Below are 16,318 nucleotides of genomic sequence, written 5' to 3' on the forward strand. Positions count from 1 at the left end.
TGTCCCTAACTTTCAGCTTCCTTCTCCCGACTCACCCTGCCTCCCTCCTGCCAGGCCCACTATGTATAAATACATCAACCCTCTCCTGTTCTTCTACAGATCACTGGTTTTGTGGTAATCACTGCCTCTGAGTACTCACATCAGATGACAGGGCCCAAGGTGAACTGTGTAAGATACAAAACGAAAATGTAAAAACCAGAAAACATAAAAGCATCACACTTCAAATAGAACATAAAGGTCCCTAGATTTTTAATCAAAATATTTTACAATTTTTCCTCTGCTAGCATGAGATCACCAACAAGAAAACCCAACAGGAATACATAAAAAACTTAACAAATTGACTTTAATAAGTAAAAATTACAACATTCTTCTCCCAGCAATGAACAATTTCATTCTTTAAAAGTAAACGAGGCCTAAAACAAGACGGCACAGGAACAAGTAGTCAGATGGATTTAGGTGAACACTGTACAGAAGCTTTGAGGAAGTGCAAAGGACTGACCTCTAGGCCAGAACAAGATGGAAAACTACCAGGCCCGTCAGACACCAGCATGGACAAAACTCAGTTATACTGAATTCAGAGACAAAATTCAGTGACACTCTTCTATCACTTATTTACGGTTCTACACCATTTCACTGAGCAGACTTAGTTTTTTGTTTTGTTTTGTTTTACAAACCTTATAAACAGAGGGGATAAAAAATGCAAACTAGGACTATGATGTTAAGACAACCACTAGCAGACAGCTGCGGACAGTTACTGGGTCTGAAGGTGAGGCTTCCCAGCTCAAACCGAGAAGTCATTGGGATAAACTCTGCCTCTTTCATCACCCATATCCTTAAAACAGGACAAGATGGGATGACCACACCAGGTAACATCACCGAGGTCTCAAAGTAGCAGCTAAAATGTGCCGGAACTCTTCACCCTGTCTAGGACCTATGTTCCACTCTCTCAGCAACAAAAGGATCTATAACATGTTTTCTTAATAAGGCTTTAGTTTCTCCTCCAGCTGGACACAATGCTTCAAGTGGCCTTCACTACTCAGAAACCAATTCTACCTCTTTTGCTTTCTTCTTCTTCTTCTTCTTCTTGGTGGTATCACTGTCCTAGAAAGAAAGAGAATGGAAGCTTATAGATACCGTGGGATCCACTAACAAAGCTATCACTCTCCCAGAAGGAAATCTGGTAAAGGTCCACAGTCAAGCAAGCCTTTTTTCAGGACCTGTAAGGATATTTTGGGTTAAATACTACATGTGACACAAAGTTCTGCGAACCTTTCAGTGACACCCTAGTGGTCTACTTTTGGAAGTAGAAACATTCAGATCACCATCCTACACATCCTCTCCACCCCACCATCAATAGAGCTGTAAGTGTAAGTGATAGATGCCGAGTACCTCTATCTGTCCATTCCACAGGGAGGGCAAAAGCAGTCCAGGAACATGGGGAAGCACTAAAGGCACTCCGTCGCATGCCACCCCCAGGCCACAGCTCCTCCAAGAAGAGTAACAAAGCTGGTACCACCTGGGTAATTCTTTCCCCATGGAGGGACTAAGCCAGCCCAAGGAACCTGAACATATCTCCACACACCCCATCTCCAGGCTCGGCCCCGCTCTCCAGACCAGCCTTGGCCTTCTTGTCCTTCTTACTCTTCTTCTTTTCCTTCTTGATCAACTGAGGAGCTGCTGGAGGGGTCTCGTCACTTTCACTCTCACTCTCTCGCTTCCGCTGAGATGAAAGCAATTGGTTAAGTGTTAGATATTGGGCAATAATGGACAAAAAAGGTTCAGTGAGTCAAAAGGTAGTGAGGCACCGAGAAAGATCCCAACTGAATCCAACAGGACGTTTTGTGACTATAAACCCGGACAGGGCTTTAGTTTACTGAGGATTTGAAGACAGTCTCATCCCCCAAATCCAAGAAGCCTTGAGGCAGGCAGAGAGGAGCAGCACAGCAGCAGCACGGGGCTTGGGGATGGAAAGGCCCAGAGAAGCTGTTTCTTTCACGACTGCAAGGACCTCTCACAGAAAGCAGGCAAAGCAGGAATTCACATCTGACAAGTCAGAAGCTCCTCCCACACAGCCTTGTGCAGGATACTCAGTACCGCCCCCCGTTTCTGAGTACAGACCTGTCATTCTGTGCGCTAATGCCAGCAGCAACATGGGGTGGAGTTGCCACCCCATGCTTGACTGACTCTTTCAACACCAGGTGGTGCCGAGTTAAAATGCAATTCTGTTCTCTGCTAAATTTCGTATGGCCTCGAGTGTCCAACAGCCATGGCCTCTGATTTCAACACGTGTCCTACCATTTGACCCAGGGCGGGGGCCAGAATGACACACACACCAGCACCCATTCTATCCCTGTGTTGCTGCCATAGCTGAGGTAGGAGTCGAGGCCGATCTGATTCCTGAGCCCACATTCCTCCTCCCAGCAGATACGACAGGGAATACAAATCAGAGGAGCCTGCAGAGCCCAAACAAGCACCCCAGGGTATAAGGCAGCATTACCTGTGTATGCACCACACCTCTGGCGCCAGGGTATATGGCTAGACTGCAGACAGTCACAAAGGAAGACGAATGCCAGTGCCTCTTAGGATTATCTCCCTAAGCACATTCCAAACTGATTACAGCATGCCACTCACCTTCGCAGTTTTTGCTGCTTCGGCAACTACCTGCGGGGCTTTTACCACTTCAGCAACCACCTCTTTTTTGGCAGTCTCACTGAAAGAGAAGAGGTAGCAATAGGTCAAATTCACTGAATGGCTTTCCAGGGCAGTACTGATGTTATGTAGTGTTATCTGGCAAGTCTAAAACCACCATCAAAATACTGACGCTGGACAGAAGAACTCACCACTTACTGTTGCAGACTGACTCCCTCTAGAGTCCCACGAGCCAGACTAGAAAGGGGTAACTGTCTGCCGTGCAGGCCCACACCCCTAACTGGCCTGGGCAGCCAAGACTTCATGGGAGCCAAAGAGCTGGTTCCTGTGGTCCTGCATTTAGCAAGTTTGCCCCAAACCAAGTGACTCCCCCTCCCCTGGGCTCTACAACCTCCGTGCTCACCTGTCCCTCACCTGTCGTCTATGTACTCCTGCATCCAAATGGCAAGTGGGCACTCTCTACCCTCCCATCCTCACCTGTTGTTGACGTACTCCTGCATCAAGGCAGCATGTGTGCTGTCTCTACCCACCCCTGGCTCTGAAACATCCTGCCCTCACCTGTAGTCAACATACTCCTGCTTCCAGGTGGCAGGCGTGCTCTCTGTGGGCTTCCCGTACTTGTCCAGAAGGCCCTGCTTGATCATCAGCTTCTTCTGACTTGCCTGGTGGAACATCAAGGTGTCAACATTAGAATGGTGTCAATGCAGAAGCGGGCATGGTGACTGCAAAGAATAGAACAAGGTTCCTCCCTGGTGTATTCTCAGCAGGGCCTCAAACTCCTCTCCAGAGCATTCAGAATTCGCCCACTAACTCCAACACACACAGGACTTGTTGAAGGTCACAAAGCTTATTAGTGAGAGCCTCTGCAGACATATGTCCCCACCACAGCCACTCTACTCTTTTGCCTTTGCACATGCTGCTTGCTGCCTCCCACTGCCCTGAACTCTCCCCTCCCCTCTTCACTTCATCAACACCTAATCCACTCTTCACACTGGTGTGGCTTAACAGATGATCTCTTGCCCAGACTCCTTGAGCACTGTGGACACTCCAGGTGACAGCCACCTCTCTGCACTTCTTGGTAGCCACTAACATGAATGAAATTTGCCATTCCACTGTGTGATTACGTAAGTAATGCCCAACTGTTTCCCCTCATTAGACTGAAATCTCTAAGGCCCAAGACAGGGCGTGTTTCCACTCATCAACAATCCAGAGCCCAGCACAATACAAGGCTGTGGTGGTGAAATACACCAATAGCTGCCCAAGTATTCAACAATGCCAAACAAAAGAACCTGGCAGAGCACGCAACCCAGTACCACTTACCTTTGGACCTAAACCCCACTTCCGAGGGTAAGTGTCTCTCTCCATGATCACTCTCTTGATCTTTGCTACTATACCATGATCGCAGGTAGAGATGACCGCTGTGGTCATTAACGCAATAGCTACAGGCATTGAATAAAGAAAAGAATTATTTGAAGGGGGAAAGAATTGATAATTGATGAGCCCCAACTCTACTGTTGTATGCCACTTTTAAAACTCTGAGCTCTACTACTTTAATTGGGGTTTCCTTTGCTCAGGATATGCATATGGAAGAAATCCCCCATTATGAGAAGGAGGCTTCTGAAATGATGTTAAACTTCTCAAGTTAAAAAACACCTAACCAAAGCACCTAACGATACACATAACAGGCTTGCAGCTCAAGATATCTATAGGAATGGCATGCACACTCCCTTTGTGGCCACAGAACCTTTGAAGTTTTAAGGATTCCTTTTCTGCTGCTGTCCATAGGCCATGGCTGGCCTGCCTGCTCACAGAGCTAAGGAATCCTGATGACATGCTTACTTCTGGTACATATTGGACCCATTAAATGAATAGCTCTAAAGTTCATTCGCTAAGAGGGTGCAGAGCATTTAAAGTCTTAAGAGACAATCCAACAGTAGCTAAGCTTTCACGAGTTAAAAAACACTGGTACTTTACATGGAACCACAAAAGACTCAAACTAGCCAAAGTGATCCTAAGCAAAAAGAACAAACCTAGAGGAATCACATTACCTCACTTCACATTATACTATAGAGCTACAGTAACCACAATAGTATGGTACTGGCATAAAAACAGGCACATAAACCAATGGAACAGAATAGGGAACCCAGAAACAAATCCACACAGCCACATTGAACTCATTTTTGACAAAGGTACCAAGAACATACACTGGGTAAAAACCAGTCTCTTCAATAAATGGTGCTGGAAAAACTAGATATCCATATGCATAAGAACGGGACAAAATATCCGCAAACTACCCATCTGACAAGGGATTTATAACCAGAACATATAACGAACTCGGCGCTATAGGAAAAAAATCTAATAATCCAATCAAAAAACAGGCAAAATATTTGAATAGACACTTCTCAAAAGAAGATAAATAAATGGCAAACAGGCATATGAAAAGGTGCTCAACGCTGATCACCAGAGAAATGCAAATCAAAACTACAATGAAATATCATTTCACTCCAGTTAAAATGGTTTATATCCAAAAGACAGACAATGACAAATGCTGGAAAGGATGTGGAGAAAAGGGAACCTTTGTACATTGTTGGTGGGAAGGTAAATTGATACAACCACTATGGAGAACAGTCAGGAGGTTCCTCGAAAAACTAAACTGAGCTACCAGAGGATCCAGCAATCCCACTGCTGGGTATATACCCCAAGTAAAGGAAATTAGTGTTATCAAAGAGATCACAATAGCCAAGATTTGGAAGCAACCGAGGTGCCCATCAACAGATAAATGGATAAAGAAAATGTGGTACATATACACGACGGAATACTATTCAGCCTTAAAAAAAAATGAGATCCTGTCATTTCCAACAACATGGATGGAACTGAAGATCATGTTAAGTGTCATCAGTCAGGCATAGAAAGACAAACGTTGCATGTTCTCACTTATTTGTGGGAGCTAAGAATCGAAACAATTGAGCTCATGGACAGAGAAGAGTAAAAGAATGGTTACCAGAGACCGGGAGGGTAGTTGGAGGCTGGCAGGGAGGTAGGGATGGTTAATGGGTACAAAAAAAAAAATAAAGGCAGATCACCTGAGGTCAGGAGTTCAAGACCAGCCTGACCAACATGGCAAAACCCCATTTCTACTAAAAATACAAAAAGTTAGCCAAGTGTCATGGTGTGCACCTGTAATCCTAGCTACTCGGAAGGCTGGGTCACGAGGATTGCTTGAGCCAAAGCCTGGCTTCTTAAAAAGCGAAACAAAAACAAAACACCAACAACAAAAACAAAAAAAGCAAATGAATGAACAAGACGAGTAAGACCTACTATTTGATAGATTATAGTCGCAGGGTGACTATAATCAATAGCTTAAGTGTATGTTTTAAAATAACTAAGGTGATAGATAAATAACTAACAGTAAGATAGGATTGTTAGTAACACAAAGGAGAAATGCTTAAGATGGACGCCCCATTCTCCACGATGTGATTATTATGTATTGCATGCCTGTGTCAAAACATCTCATGAACCCCATAAATATATACACCTACTACGTAACCACAAACATTTACAATTTAAAAAATAAACATCCCCTCTTACCCATGCAGATTGCTTCTCCTTTGGTGGTGATAACCACAATCTCCTGATTGACCTCAATGCCATCCTCATATCGAAGAACACCTGGAAGCATGATCTTGGCCCCATAGCAGATAGCATTTACCTGCAGAGATGGCACCATGTGTGAGGGGCCCAGCTGCTGCCTTCCACCCCACTCCCACACCAGAGTAAAGGAAGACAACAAGGGGGTGGGGTCTGACACCATGAAACAGGGATGGCACTGATAGCCCACTAGCTGCAAGGGGCATGAAGGGACTCAGAAGAGCAACAGCCACCTCACTGTGCTAGGCACCACTCTGCACTTTACACACACGACTTAAAAGTCGTCAAGAAGACTTTCAGGTTTTCAGGTTCTAGAGACTCACAGGTATTTTCATTTTATTTTTTTATTTTTTGTTTTCCGGCAGAACCTCCCTCTGTCGTCCAGGGTGGAGTGCAGTGGCACGTTCTCAGCTCACTGCAACCTCCACCTACGGAGTTCAAGTGATTCTCGTGCCTCAGCCTCCCAGGTAGCTGGGATTACAGGCATGCGCCACCACGCCCAGCTAATTTTTGTATTTTTAATAGAGACAGGGTTTCACCATATTGCCCAGGCTGGTCTCAAACTCCTGAGCTCAAGCAATTTGCCTGGCCTGGCCTCCCAAAGTGCTGGGATTACAAGTGTGAGTCACTGCACCTGGTCGGTATTTTCATTTTAAACATAAAAATAGCCTTGGCATTCCTTAATTGCTCCTCTCTCCTCCTTATCAGGAGAAAGAATAGATTTACTAGAGATCCAGGCAATAACAGGCTCCTAAAGAACTTGAAAACAAGATTACTGAGGCCTGTTGAACCAATCACACAAAAGTCTTGGTGCAGAATTTATAGATCAGTAGGTACAACTTAAGGCTTCCTCTACAGAAGTTCAATGGTGCCCAAGGCACCCATCTGCCTCATGCCATCTCCACTCACCTAGATCTCTTTTGCTGATCACATTTGACCCTCCCTTTACATTCACCCAGAAGCCAATGGTTTGATAAGGAGAGGTTATCACATTTATGTTGTCCACTGTTTTGTGACTGAGTTTTTTCAACTATTATGGTGCCATCTTTCAGTATTTATTACAACGTATACACATACAAAATATGCAAACATCTGTACAAGACTTGAATATAAATAATTACCAACTACAAACATTTTAAATATCCAGAAATTTTTATCCCTCAAGTTAGAGAAAAGAGAGTATGCTTTAATTTATAAAAGGCCAACTCTCTGATCATCATAAAAACACAGCTCACAGCCTTGATCTCCTGGGCTCAAGCGATTCTCCCACTTCAGCCTCCCAAGTAGATGGGAATATAGACATGTGCCACTACACCTGGCTATTTTTTATTTTTGTGACGACAGGGTCTTACTATGTTGCTCAGGCTGGTCTCAAACTCCTTCCTGGGCTCAAGTGATCCTCTTGTCTTAGCCTGCCAAAGTGCTGGGATTACAGGCATCAGCCATTGTGCCCAGCCTAATGTGCCTTATTTTTAAGTATTCCTACCATTAAACTTTTACTTTAAATTAGTATACTTGGTTTGGACTTGAAAAAATAAATAAATAAAACCCAAGGAAAACAATAAAAAGAGCAAGCCTCATCTTTGGAGTATGTTCTGTCCAAATATAAACTCCTAACCCGGAACTTACTGCACTGTCTTTCATAACCAGCCGTTTATGAGATGTCAACAACTTTTCCAAAGGGTAAACAACTCGCCGCAGGTAACTCTCATCCTTGTGGTTATCATATAGCCACTGAGCATCAAGCACATCGTGCATTGTCACCATGTGGTCCTGAAAAGCAGCCATGTATGAAAATAATTCAGTTTATTTGCATCTCGGCCCATCAGATCCCAAACTTCCTAAAACTGAATGTAACTTGTCTACTAGTCCAAGCTCATTATGTCTTCAGCCTCTTCAGTCCTGGCTCTTCCAGGTATCTTTAACCACTGAAGTATTAGATCCCAAGCAGGCATTTTTGTAGGCTGGGAGGCAAATGAATAGAATAATACTTCCTACCCAATCATCTCCCTTAGTCCATTTTAATGTCCCAAAGTTTAATTAACAGAACAGGGAAGCTGCCCTGGACTGAACTCAACACTTTGGAAAGTGCCTTTCCCACAACATGAAGCAAGTGGAGTGCCACCAAAGGCTGGCAGATGTTAAGAACAAGCTCTAAAACTTCTAGCCCCGTAACACATACCTTTTCACTCATGACTCCAGAACGAACCCTCCGAAGCTCCTGCATCTGACCACCAACTCCCAATAACAAACCAAGGTGCACACATAATGTCCGAATGTAGGTGCCGGCCTCACAACTCACCCAAAAGATTCCTAAGATATACACACAAAAGAAAAGCAGCACCTACTATAAATACATCACTGGTTGAGAAATGGTTATCCTTCATCTGAGCCATCAAGACTAGAGGTGACAGACAGAGGGCATGACTAACACAATATGCCAAGGGCAACCACTTCTTAAAATATAAGCATTTGCTGTGTCTAAAGATCTGTAATTCTAATATTAACAGAATTTTTAACACTTAGTTGCAGGTATATTCAGCATGGTATGTTTCATGGATGGGCGGAAAATAGGCATTGTCTTAAATTTACTTCTGACCAGCCCTGCTAAGTATTGCTATGTTTAAAAGAAAAGTACAATCCAACTGTTTATTGTTGCTTTTTGCCATTTGGTAGCATTTTACACATAGGCTTCAATCTGGAGAATACTCTGGATTCAACAGAAAAACCTTTTAAATGATGTTTTGTACAACAGAAACTTCTAAGCAGTCAAAATTGCAACAAGTAAAAAACACATGCAAAACATACTTTGGTGAAAACACCTTTGAACAAAGCACCGAACTACACAAATGCAGAATGAAAATATTTCAATTCCAGCAGAAACAGTCATCATAAAAAGTGCAAAAGCCATCTCACTTTACTAGGCACTGTTCACTTTTTAACAAAAGATAATAAAAACTATTGCCCACAGACAATATCCCAGCTGTAGCGCAGGTTTCAGAAAGTCTTCAACTTCAAGGGCATCTACTTTTAACAAGAGAACAGAATCCTGAAGAATGTGTTCATACCCACTCACAGACCTAATGACCCACCTAATCTTCTTTCAGGATCGTATTCAATCATTTTGCTCTCGTAGATGGTCCTCACTCGGAGCTGCCTCTTTACTGCAGCAATAAGTGGGGGTCGCTGGAATAGGGCACCTGTCAGAGTTTCTAGGGCCTAAGAACAAACACAAAGCAAAACAAACACCCTCATCAGAATGTAAATGTGCAGTCACTGGTCCAGGCTGGCTGTGGCAGCTGACTGAAAAGGGCACAAAAGGAGTCAGCCAGGACAGCTAACCCATCTCCAGATGTTTAGGGGCTCAGAGATCCAAATCAACAAAGGGTGTCGTCCCTACAATTGCAGACTTACCCTAGAAAGCTGGGTCCCCCCTTCAATAGCATTGTGCAGCCGGACAATCCCCACATACTCTTTGCCTGAAAAATGACAAGAGTAGTCAGGTTTGGCCACTGAGTTTTCTGTTTTTCATATTTCTTATATGCTCAGTCACTCCCATTTTGCACAACAGGAAAAGCAGGCAGTTTGACCTTGTGTTTCTATAAAATCTGCATGAAGACAGATTTCATGGTGATGATGTAGGAAAGAATGAAGATACTCTCTCACTGGGAATTCAATGTACTGACAGGGACAGTTGGGAGTACCCAGTGTAGAACCTGCCTGGAAAAAGCCTTGCAAGATAAGCAGGCTTTTCTCAGATAAAAATGAAGGAAGGATACTTTAGGCAGAAGCAGTGGCACAGAGTGAGAAGCCCAGAGTGACAAGCTGAGAGCTGAACCTGGACAGAGTTCTGCCTCCAGGCTACAAATGGATCCCGTCAGCTTGATGAATACATGCTTAGTATGTGGAATTCCAAAAAGGGTGGACCACCAAGATCTGGCAGGGGACAGAAGGTACACAGAAACCAAAACAGTATCTCTGCTTTAGGATTTTTTTTTTCCCTAACGAAGAAATAGTTTCCAGCAGACAAAACATAGAAGGGAAATACAGAAAGCTTTCCACTCTAGCCAGTCCTTCCCTCCCTCTCCCAAATACCTGCACTCTGTTGTGACTTCACCAAGCGAGTGGCTCGTTCTATGCACACGATTAAACAACCAGTCACCTTGGGATCCAGAGTACCACTGTGCCCTGTCTTCTCCACCCTAAGTATCCGTCGAATCCAGGCTACCACCTCATGGGAAGAGGGGTTAGAGGGCTTGTCAAGATTAATGAAACCTGTCCTAGAATGAAAAAAAAAAATTAATGTATAACCCACTCCTGTGTGCCAATGAAACAACAGATCTAGAGTTAAAAGAAAAAGAATTCACTGTGGGTACAGGTTATATATTCAAGACAAAGCTATTCTGGCATGTCACTGCCTTCTTGAATAGCTGGTGTGAAAGCATTTTCAAAAGAAAGTAAGTTTGCACAGTGCCTCCTCCCAACACTTACCTGATATAGTCCCCAATCTCTCTCTTCAGAGGATTTGAACCACATGCAAGAGGTGTATAGTGTGTTGTCCTTACATTCAGCTTATCAAAATTCTACAAAGCAACGACACAACACAAAACAAAATACCATGTTGTGAGCACATGTAAAAAAAAGAGTCAGTACCACTATGTGGCCCACAAACTGGCATAGGTCTGCAGGATGGACTAAGTACAAAAACTGAGAACTGTTTACAAACTTAGCAATTTAACATTGTGGGGACATTTATTCTACAACAGTGTCAAGTGCACTGCAAATTTTTTTAAAAACTTGGTTCTTCATTTCAGATACCTTAAGGAATCCTGCTTTAAACTGTATCAGTGGGCATTTCCTAAAGTCAAGGATGCCAGCAGTAAGCATTCTCAATCAATTGCTTAACACTTGGAAATAACATAAAAGCAGGCATTCACCTGATGCACGATTTTAACCACATACCTTTAGCAGAAGGGGCCACTGAGACGTGTCCAACTTAGCAACTTTGGATTCGGGTTTGATAAGAAATTCTTCAGCGTGTTGTATTTCCTTTGACAGGACAGAAATATAACCTATTAAACTTCCCACCCGATTTTGAACAATTCCATTACTGCCACGGAAATGTATGCCTTTTAAATAGAAAATAAGGCTTCCTATGTATTTTCACTGGGACCTCCAAGGGAAAGAGAGAGAAGAAATGAACCAGGAGTACAGAGGGGAAGTGAAATGCCACTAAGATAGGTCCAAACATTTAAAGAGAAAGGGGGATGGTGGGTCTGTGGGTGGCATAAAGAAGAGAAATTCAGAGAGAGAAGTTGGTTAAGGCCGGCATCACTTAGTAAGCTATGCCTGAAGGACACTTGGACTGTCTGGGGCTCTCATTTCAATGCTTTTTCAAATCTACACAATGACCACCAATGCTGGCCCATTCCTTGGAAACCTTTAAAAACACCTCTTTCTTTTAGTTTGTTATTTAAGTAAACCTTTTTAGTCAAAGTGAAGTCAAACACATTACTACTCACAGCTACATCTTCTTCTGGCAATGACTTCCGCTCCTTTTTCTTCTTATGTTTCTTTGGCAAAATAATTACTAAAAAAACAAACACAGGATTCGGGAATTTTCCCCAAGAATAAATGAAACAAGAGTTTAAAATAAAGACCGAAATTAGGTCAGGTAGGAAATGTATTTTAGGTCTACGATTACAGTTACATGTCACATAATGTTTTGGAAGGACAGACTGCGTATGTGACGGTGGCCCCTATAAGATTATAACAGAGCTGAAAAATTCCTATCTCCTAGTGATGTCTTGATGATCCCGACCCTGTGTAGGTCAAGGCTACTGTGTGTGTTGTGTGTGTTTGTGCCTTAGTTAACAAAAAAAAAAATTTTTTAAAGAAAAAAATTAAAAAATTTTTAAATAGAAAACTTATAAGGATATAAACAGAGAAAATATTTATGTACAGCTGAATAATGTGTTTGTTTTAAGCTAAGTACTATTACAATAGTCGAAGTAAAAAGTTTACGAAGTTACAGTAAGCTAAGGTTGATTTATTCTGAAGAAAAATATATTTTTATAAATTTAGTGTAGCCTAGGTATACAGATTACAAAGTCTTCAGTAGTCTTCAGTCTGAGGCCTTCACATTCAGTCACCGACTCAGCCAGGGCAACTTCCAGCCCAGCAAGCTCTATTCATGGTAAGTGCCCTCCGGTGCACCACTTATAACCTTGTGTACTATATATATATATATATATATTTTTTTTTTTTTTTTTTTTTGAGTGGGGGGACCCTCTTTCCCCAGGCTCAGTCTCCCGGTTCTTAAGCAATTCTCCTGCCTCACCCTCCCAAGTAGCTGGGATTACAGGCGTGTACCACCACGCCCACCTAATTTTTTTGTATTTTTAGTAGACACGGGGTTTCACCATGTTAGCCAGGCTGGTCTTGAACTCCTGACCTCAGGTGATCCGACCGCCTGGGCTTGCCAAAGTGCTGGGATTACAGGCCTGAGCCACCGCGCCCGGCCCTGTGCTATATTTTCACTGTCCTTTTTCTGCTTAGACATGTTTAAATACACAAACTCTCGATGCTGTGTTCCAACTGCCTACAGCATTCCGCACAGTACGATGCTGTCCAGGTCTGTAGCCTAGGAGCCATACGCTACACCATATACAGCCCAGGTGTGTAGTAGCCTATGCCATCAAGGTTTGTGTAAGAGTCCTCTGATGTTCATACAATGATGAAATCGCCTAACGACCCATTTCTCAGAACGTATATCCGTAGGTAAGCGAGAAAACAAAGTGTGTAAGGCCAAATATATGGGTCGCATGGCTGGGTAACTGACTGCAGACTACTGCACGTGTCTGCTTCCCTTCCGGTTCACCACGTGGCTATGGCAGGGCTTAAATACCCAACAGAAGCACTCAGGCAGCGGGCCGGAAAGTTCCACAAGCGACCACTCGACTGTCCCCACGGGCTTGTGGCCTCTAGAACTTTCTTGCAACTTGGAGCTCTATCCCTGCTCCGAGGTCCCTCGGCTCCTTTTCTTCTCGGCCCGTTTCCACTACCCTTGCCCCCCTAGTCGCATGGAGCTGTAACGGCGGCGTCCGGGCTGGCAGCAGCACAGACACTGCCACGTCCCCCGCCACCACAGGGTGGGCAGCACGGCAGAGGTCCTTCGACGGCGACCCGGACCCCAGAGAGGTGAGAGAGCAGAGCCCCATCATACTAAGTCACCACGAGGGGCTTCCACTCTCGCGCCCTTGCCATGGAGCCAGTACCGAGCGACAAGGCCGGCTTAAGGCCTGGCGGAGAACAGGCCGACACGCCGGCGGGAACCAGAAGGAGGCGTGCGCGGGCCCCGATACCATCCCCCCACCCCCAGCTCCCCGAGTCGCCCGGAGTTAGCACGGCCCGGACGCCTGCAGCCCTTACCTTCCGCATCCGCCATGTTATCCTGCACCGCGTGCGTGCAGCCCGGACCACAGCTGAGAGACCGACCGCAGACTCCCGCCGCCTCGGTCCCGTCAGGCCGCGCTGCTAGGACCCACCCACCCGCGCACCGCCCTGTGCGTGCCTTGCCGCGGGGCGGGGCCATCCCGGGGGCGGAATCCGAGGCGCGCGCTGGTAGTCCGCGCAATGCGATTTGCTGGCTTGGCCAGTACGGAGGGCGCGACCGCGCGTGCGCATCGAGCCTCAACCAGCCCGGTTGGCCCAGGCTGGAAGCGCGACTGCCGCCCGCCCCGGCAGCCTGGAGTCTGTGGGCGTGGCCTCAGCTGTAACTGGTTCACCTCCGGTTTTAGCTCCGCGCCTGCGCCTGGGCTCACGGCTGAACGCTCCGTAAACAGCACCTCTTTCTTTGCTTTCTCACACCGACCCTTTCAGGTTGGTGTTGGATCAGTCCTGATTAATAAGTGAACATGTTAAAGCTCGGAGAGGTTGAAAACCCTTTGCTGCTTGCAGTTCCCATCCAGCTAGAGCAGATGGCCAATAGGAGTAGAGTGCGTGCTGCATGTTGACTTTTAAATTTTCCAGCAGCAACATGAAAGAAGAGTAAAAAGAAAAAGGTGAAAATGATTTTTATAATGAATTTTTTTTAACCCAGCGTATCCGAAATATTATCATTTCCACATATAGGCAAAACACAACAGTATGAATAGGATATTTTACTTTTTTTTTTTTTTTGTCCCCTCACGAAGACTTTCCGGAGTGTGCGTTTATGCTCACAGCACACCTCAATTCGAACTCCACGACCGGGCTTCACGCCAAACAGCAGAGACAAAGCACTGGCACTAAATCTCATAGAAACAGGATGAGCCTGGGTATCATGATAGGCAGCAGGGCTGGAAGCTGGAACCAAACTGATTTCTCCCCAGGGATCTTTGATGGTGTCTAATTGATCACAGTGTCCTGTAGTAAGCCATCATGATCTGTATAACCCCGGTAACTCTAGGTCTGGCTAAAGGCATCCTGCCTTGAATCACCACAATGGAAAATCATAGCGCCTCATCTAATTCCCAGATCTAGTCAGTCCACAGGCCAGAGCCTGTGAGGTGAACCTGTAAAGGTGAGGCCAGGCATATGTAACGCTACAGGTGTGTACTTTAAGCCTGCCTCCTGCCTTCTCCTGGGACCCATGGCCATTTCCTAGGGGCTTGCACTAGCCTGTGTTAATCGCTGGGGAAGTAGAATGCCACTGTGGTCCAATGGTCAGAAGTGGAGTCAGCCCACGTCCCTTTCACTATCAGCCACCCTATGGCTCTCTCCCCAGTTCTTGAATCTGTACTTGTAATAAACAGTAAATTGGTAGCTGGAAAAATTCCCACAGGGGCTTCCTGACTCAAGGACTGAGGGTGATAATGGAAGGAAAGATCAAAGGAAGCCTCTGGCACATTATCATAATTGATTCCCTGGAAACTGATTTGATAATCTCACTGTACCCCAAGACATCATGCAGAGCGGACCTGATGCTTAGGAAGTAGCAAATATTTCACCACAGGGTGAGAGATAAGCCCCTTGAAAATTCAGGGAGGTGACACCTCAGTGAGCTTCCTGGGCATTCCAGTGGGCTGAGGCATGTTGAGACAGTCCCTCCAAAGAGAAAGACAAGTTGCCTTACTTGGAACCCTCTGCTTACTAAACAAGAAGCATGACACTCAGTGGGCCATTTTCTGGAGATGGCATATCCCATTAGGATGCTACACAGAGCCTTTTCCAAGCTTTAGTAAGAGACTCACAGTTCAGCCCTCTGGAATTTGAAATAAACTTAAAGCTGAAACCTCCACACACAAAAAATAATAATATGCCAGGAGGAAAAGCTCCTGGCTTACTGTAATTATTTACTGAAACGGAATGACTGTGATACACGTGGTCTTAAGACCTGAGCTGCCCATGATAAACTGGGTGTTGTCTGACCAAACCATAAAGTTGGGCATGGGAAGCAGCACTCCATCGTCAAATACAATGATGCAGCCACTTTAGAAAATGGTCTGGTAAGGCCGGGCGCGGTGGCTCAAGTGTGTAATCCCAGCACTTTGGGAGGCCGAGGCGGGCGGATCACAAGGTCAGGAGATCGAGACCATCCTGGTTAACGCGGTGAAACCCCGTCTCTACTAAAAATACAAAAAACTAGCCGGGCGAGGTGGCGGGCGCCTGTAGTCCCAGCTACTCGGGAGGCTGAGGCAGGAGAATGGCCTAAACCCAGGAGGCGGAGCTTGCAGTGAGCCGAGATCGCGCCACTGCACTCCAGCCTGGGGGACAGAGCAAGACTCCGTCTCAAAAAAAAAAATAAAATAAAATAAGAAAATGGTCTGGTAATTCCTTGAAAGGTTAAACATAGAGTTACCATATGACTCACCAATTCTACTCCTAGGTATAGACCCAAGAGAATTGAAAATGGATTTTTAGACAGATGGTTCTACACATATGTTCATAGCAGAACTATTCACAATAGCCAAAAGGTAGAAACAACCAAAATGAACAGATGAACAAAATGTGGTCTATTCATACAATGGAATATTATTAG

General features: G+C 45.0%; 1 protein-coding gene across 2 annotated transcripts; it reads right to left on the bottom strand.

Moving 5' to 3' along the window:
* Window positions 1-219: 219 nt before the first annotated feature.
* DKC1 (dyskeratosis congenita 1, dyskerin) lies at window positions 220-13,955 on the bottom strand. 2 transcript variants are annotated; one of them, XM_011976409.1, is made up of 15 exons: window positions 13,729-13,955; window positions 11,820-11,887; window positions 11,260-11,346; window positions 10,789-10,880; window positions 10,393-10,577; window positions 9,712-9,776; window positions 9,390-9,516; window positions 8,480-8,610; window positions 7,927-8,070; window positions 6,238-6,358; window positions 3,970-4,088; window positions 3,223-3,311; window positions 2,632-2,710; window positions 1,583-1,720; window positions 220-1,101 (listed from the first exon to the last, which is right to left on the bottom strand). In XM_011976409.1, exons 1-15 carry the CDS (start codon window positions 13,889-13,891, stop codon window positions 1,033-1,035), a joined length of 1,677 nt encoding a protein of 558 aa, XP_011831799.1. In that variant the 5' UTR covers window positions 13,892-13,955; the 3' UTR covers window positions 220-1,032. The 2 variants fall into 2 exon arrangements, with proteins under 2 accessions (XP_011831799.1, XP_011831798.1); XM_011976408.1 differs by having other exon boundaries at window positions 3,208-3,311.
* Between the last annotated feature and the right edge of the window lie 2,363 nt (window positions 13,956-16,318).

Source organism: Mandrillus leucophaeus, unplaced genomic scaffold (assembly GCF_000951045.1).
Source record: "Mandrillus leucophaeus isolate KB7577 unplaced genomic scaffold, Mleu.le_1.0 Scaffold1652, whole genome shotgun sequence".
In the NCBI taxonomy this organism is placed as follows: domain Eukaryota; kingdom Metazoa; phylum Chordata; class Mammalia; order Primates; family Cercopithecidae; genus Mandrillus; species Mandrillus leucophaeus.

What these genes read in the sequence shown, in the direction of transcription:
- DKC1 (XM_011976408.1), bottom strand. Translation starts at nt 13,891, where the DNA reads ATGGCCCCGCCCCGCGGCAAGGCACGCACAGGGCGGTGCGCGGGTGGG. An exon ending in CGATCCTGAAAGAAGATTAG is followed by an intron (nt 8,611 to 9,389) that starts GTGGGTCATTAG and finishes TGTATATCTTAG; the next exon opens with GAATCTTTTGGGTGAGTTGT. An exon ending in CAGGAGTATGTTGACTACAG is followed by an intron (nt 2,711 to 3,207) that starts GTGAGGGCAGGA and finishes CTTCTCTTTCAG; the next exon opens with TGAGACTGCCAAAAAAGAGG.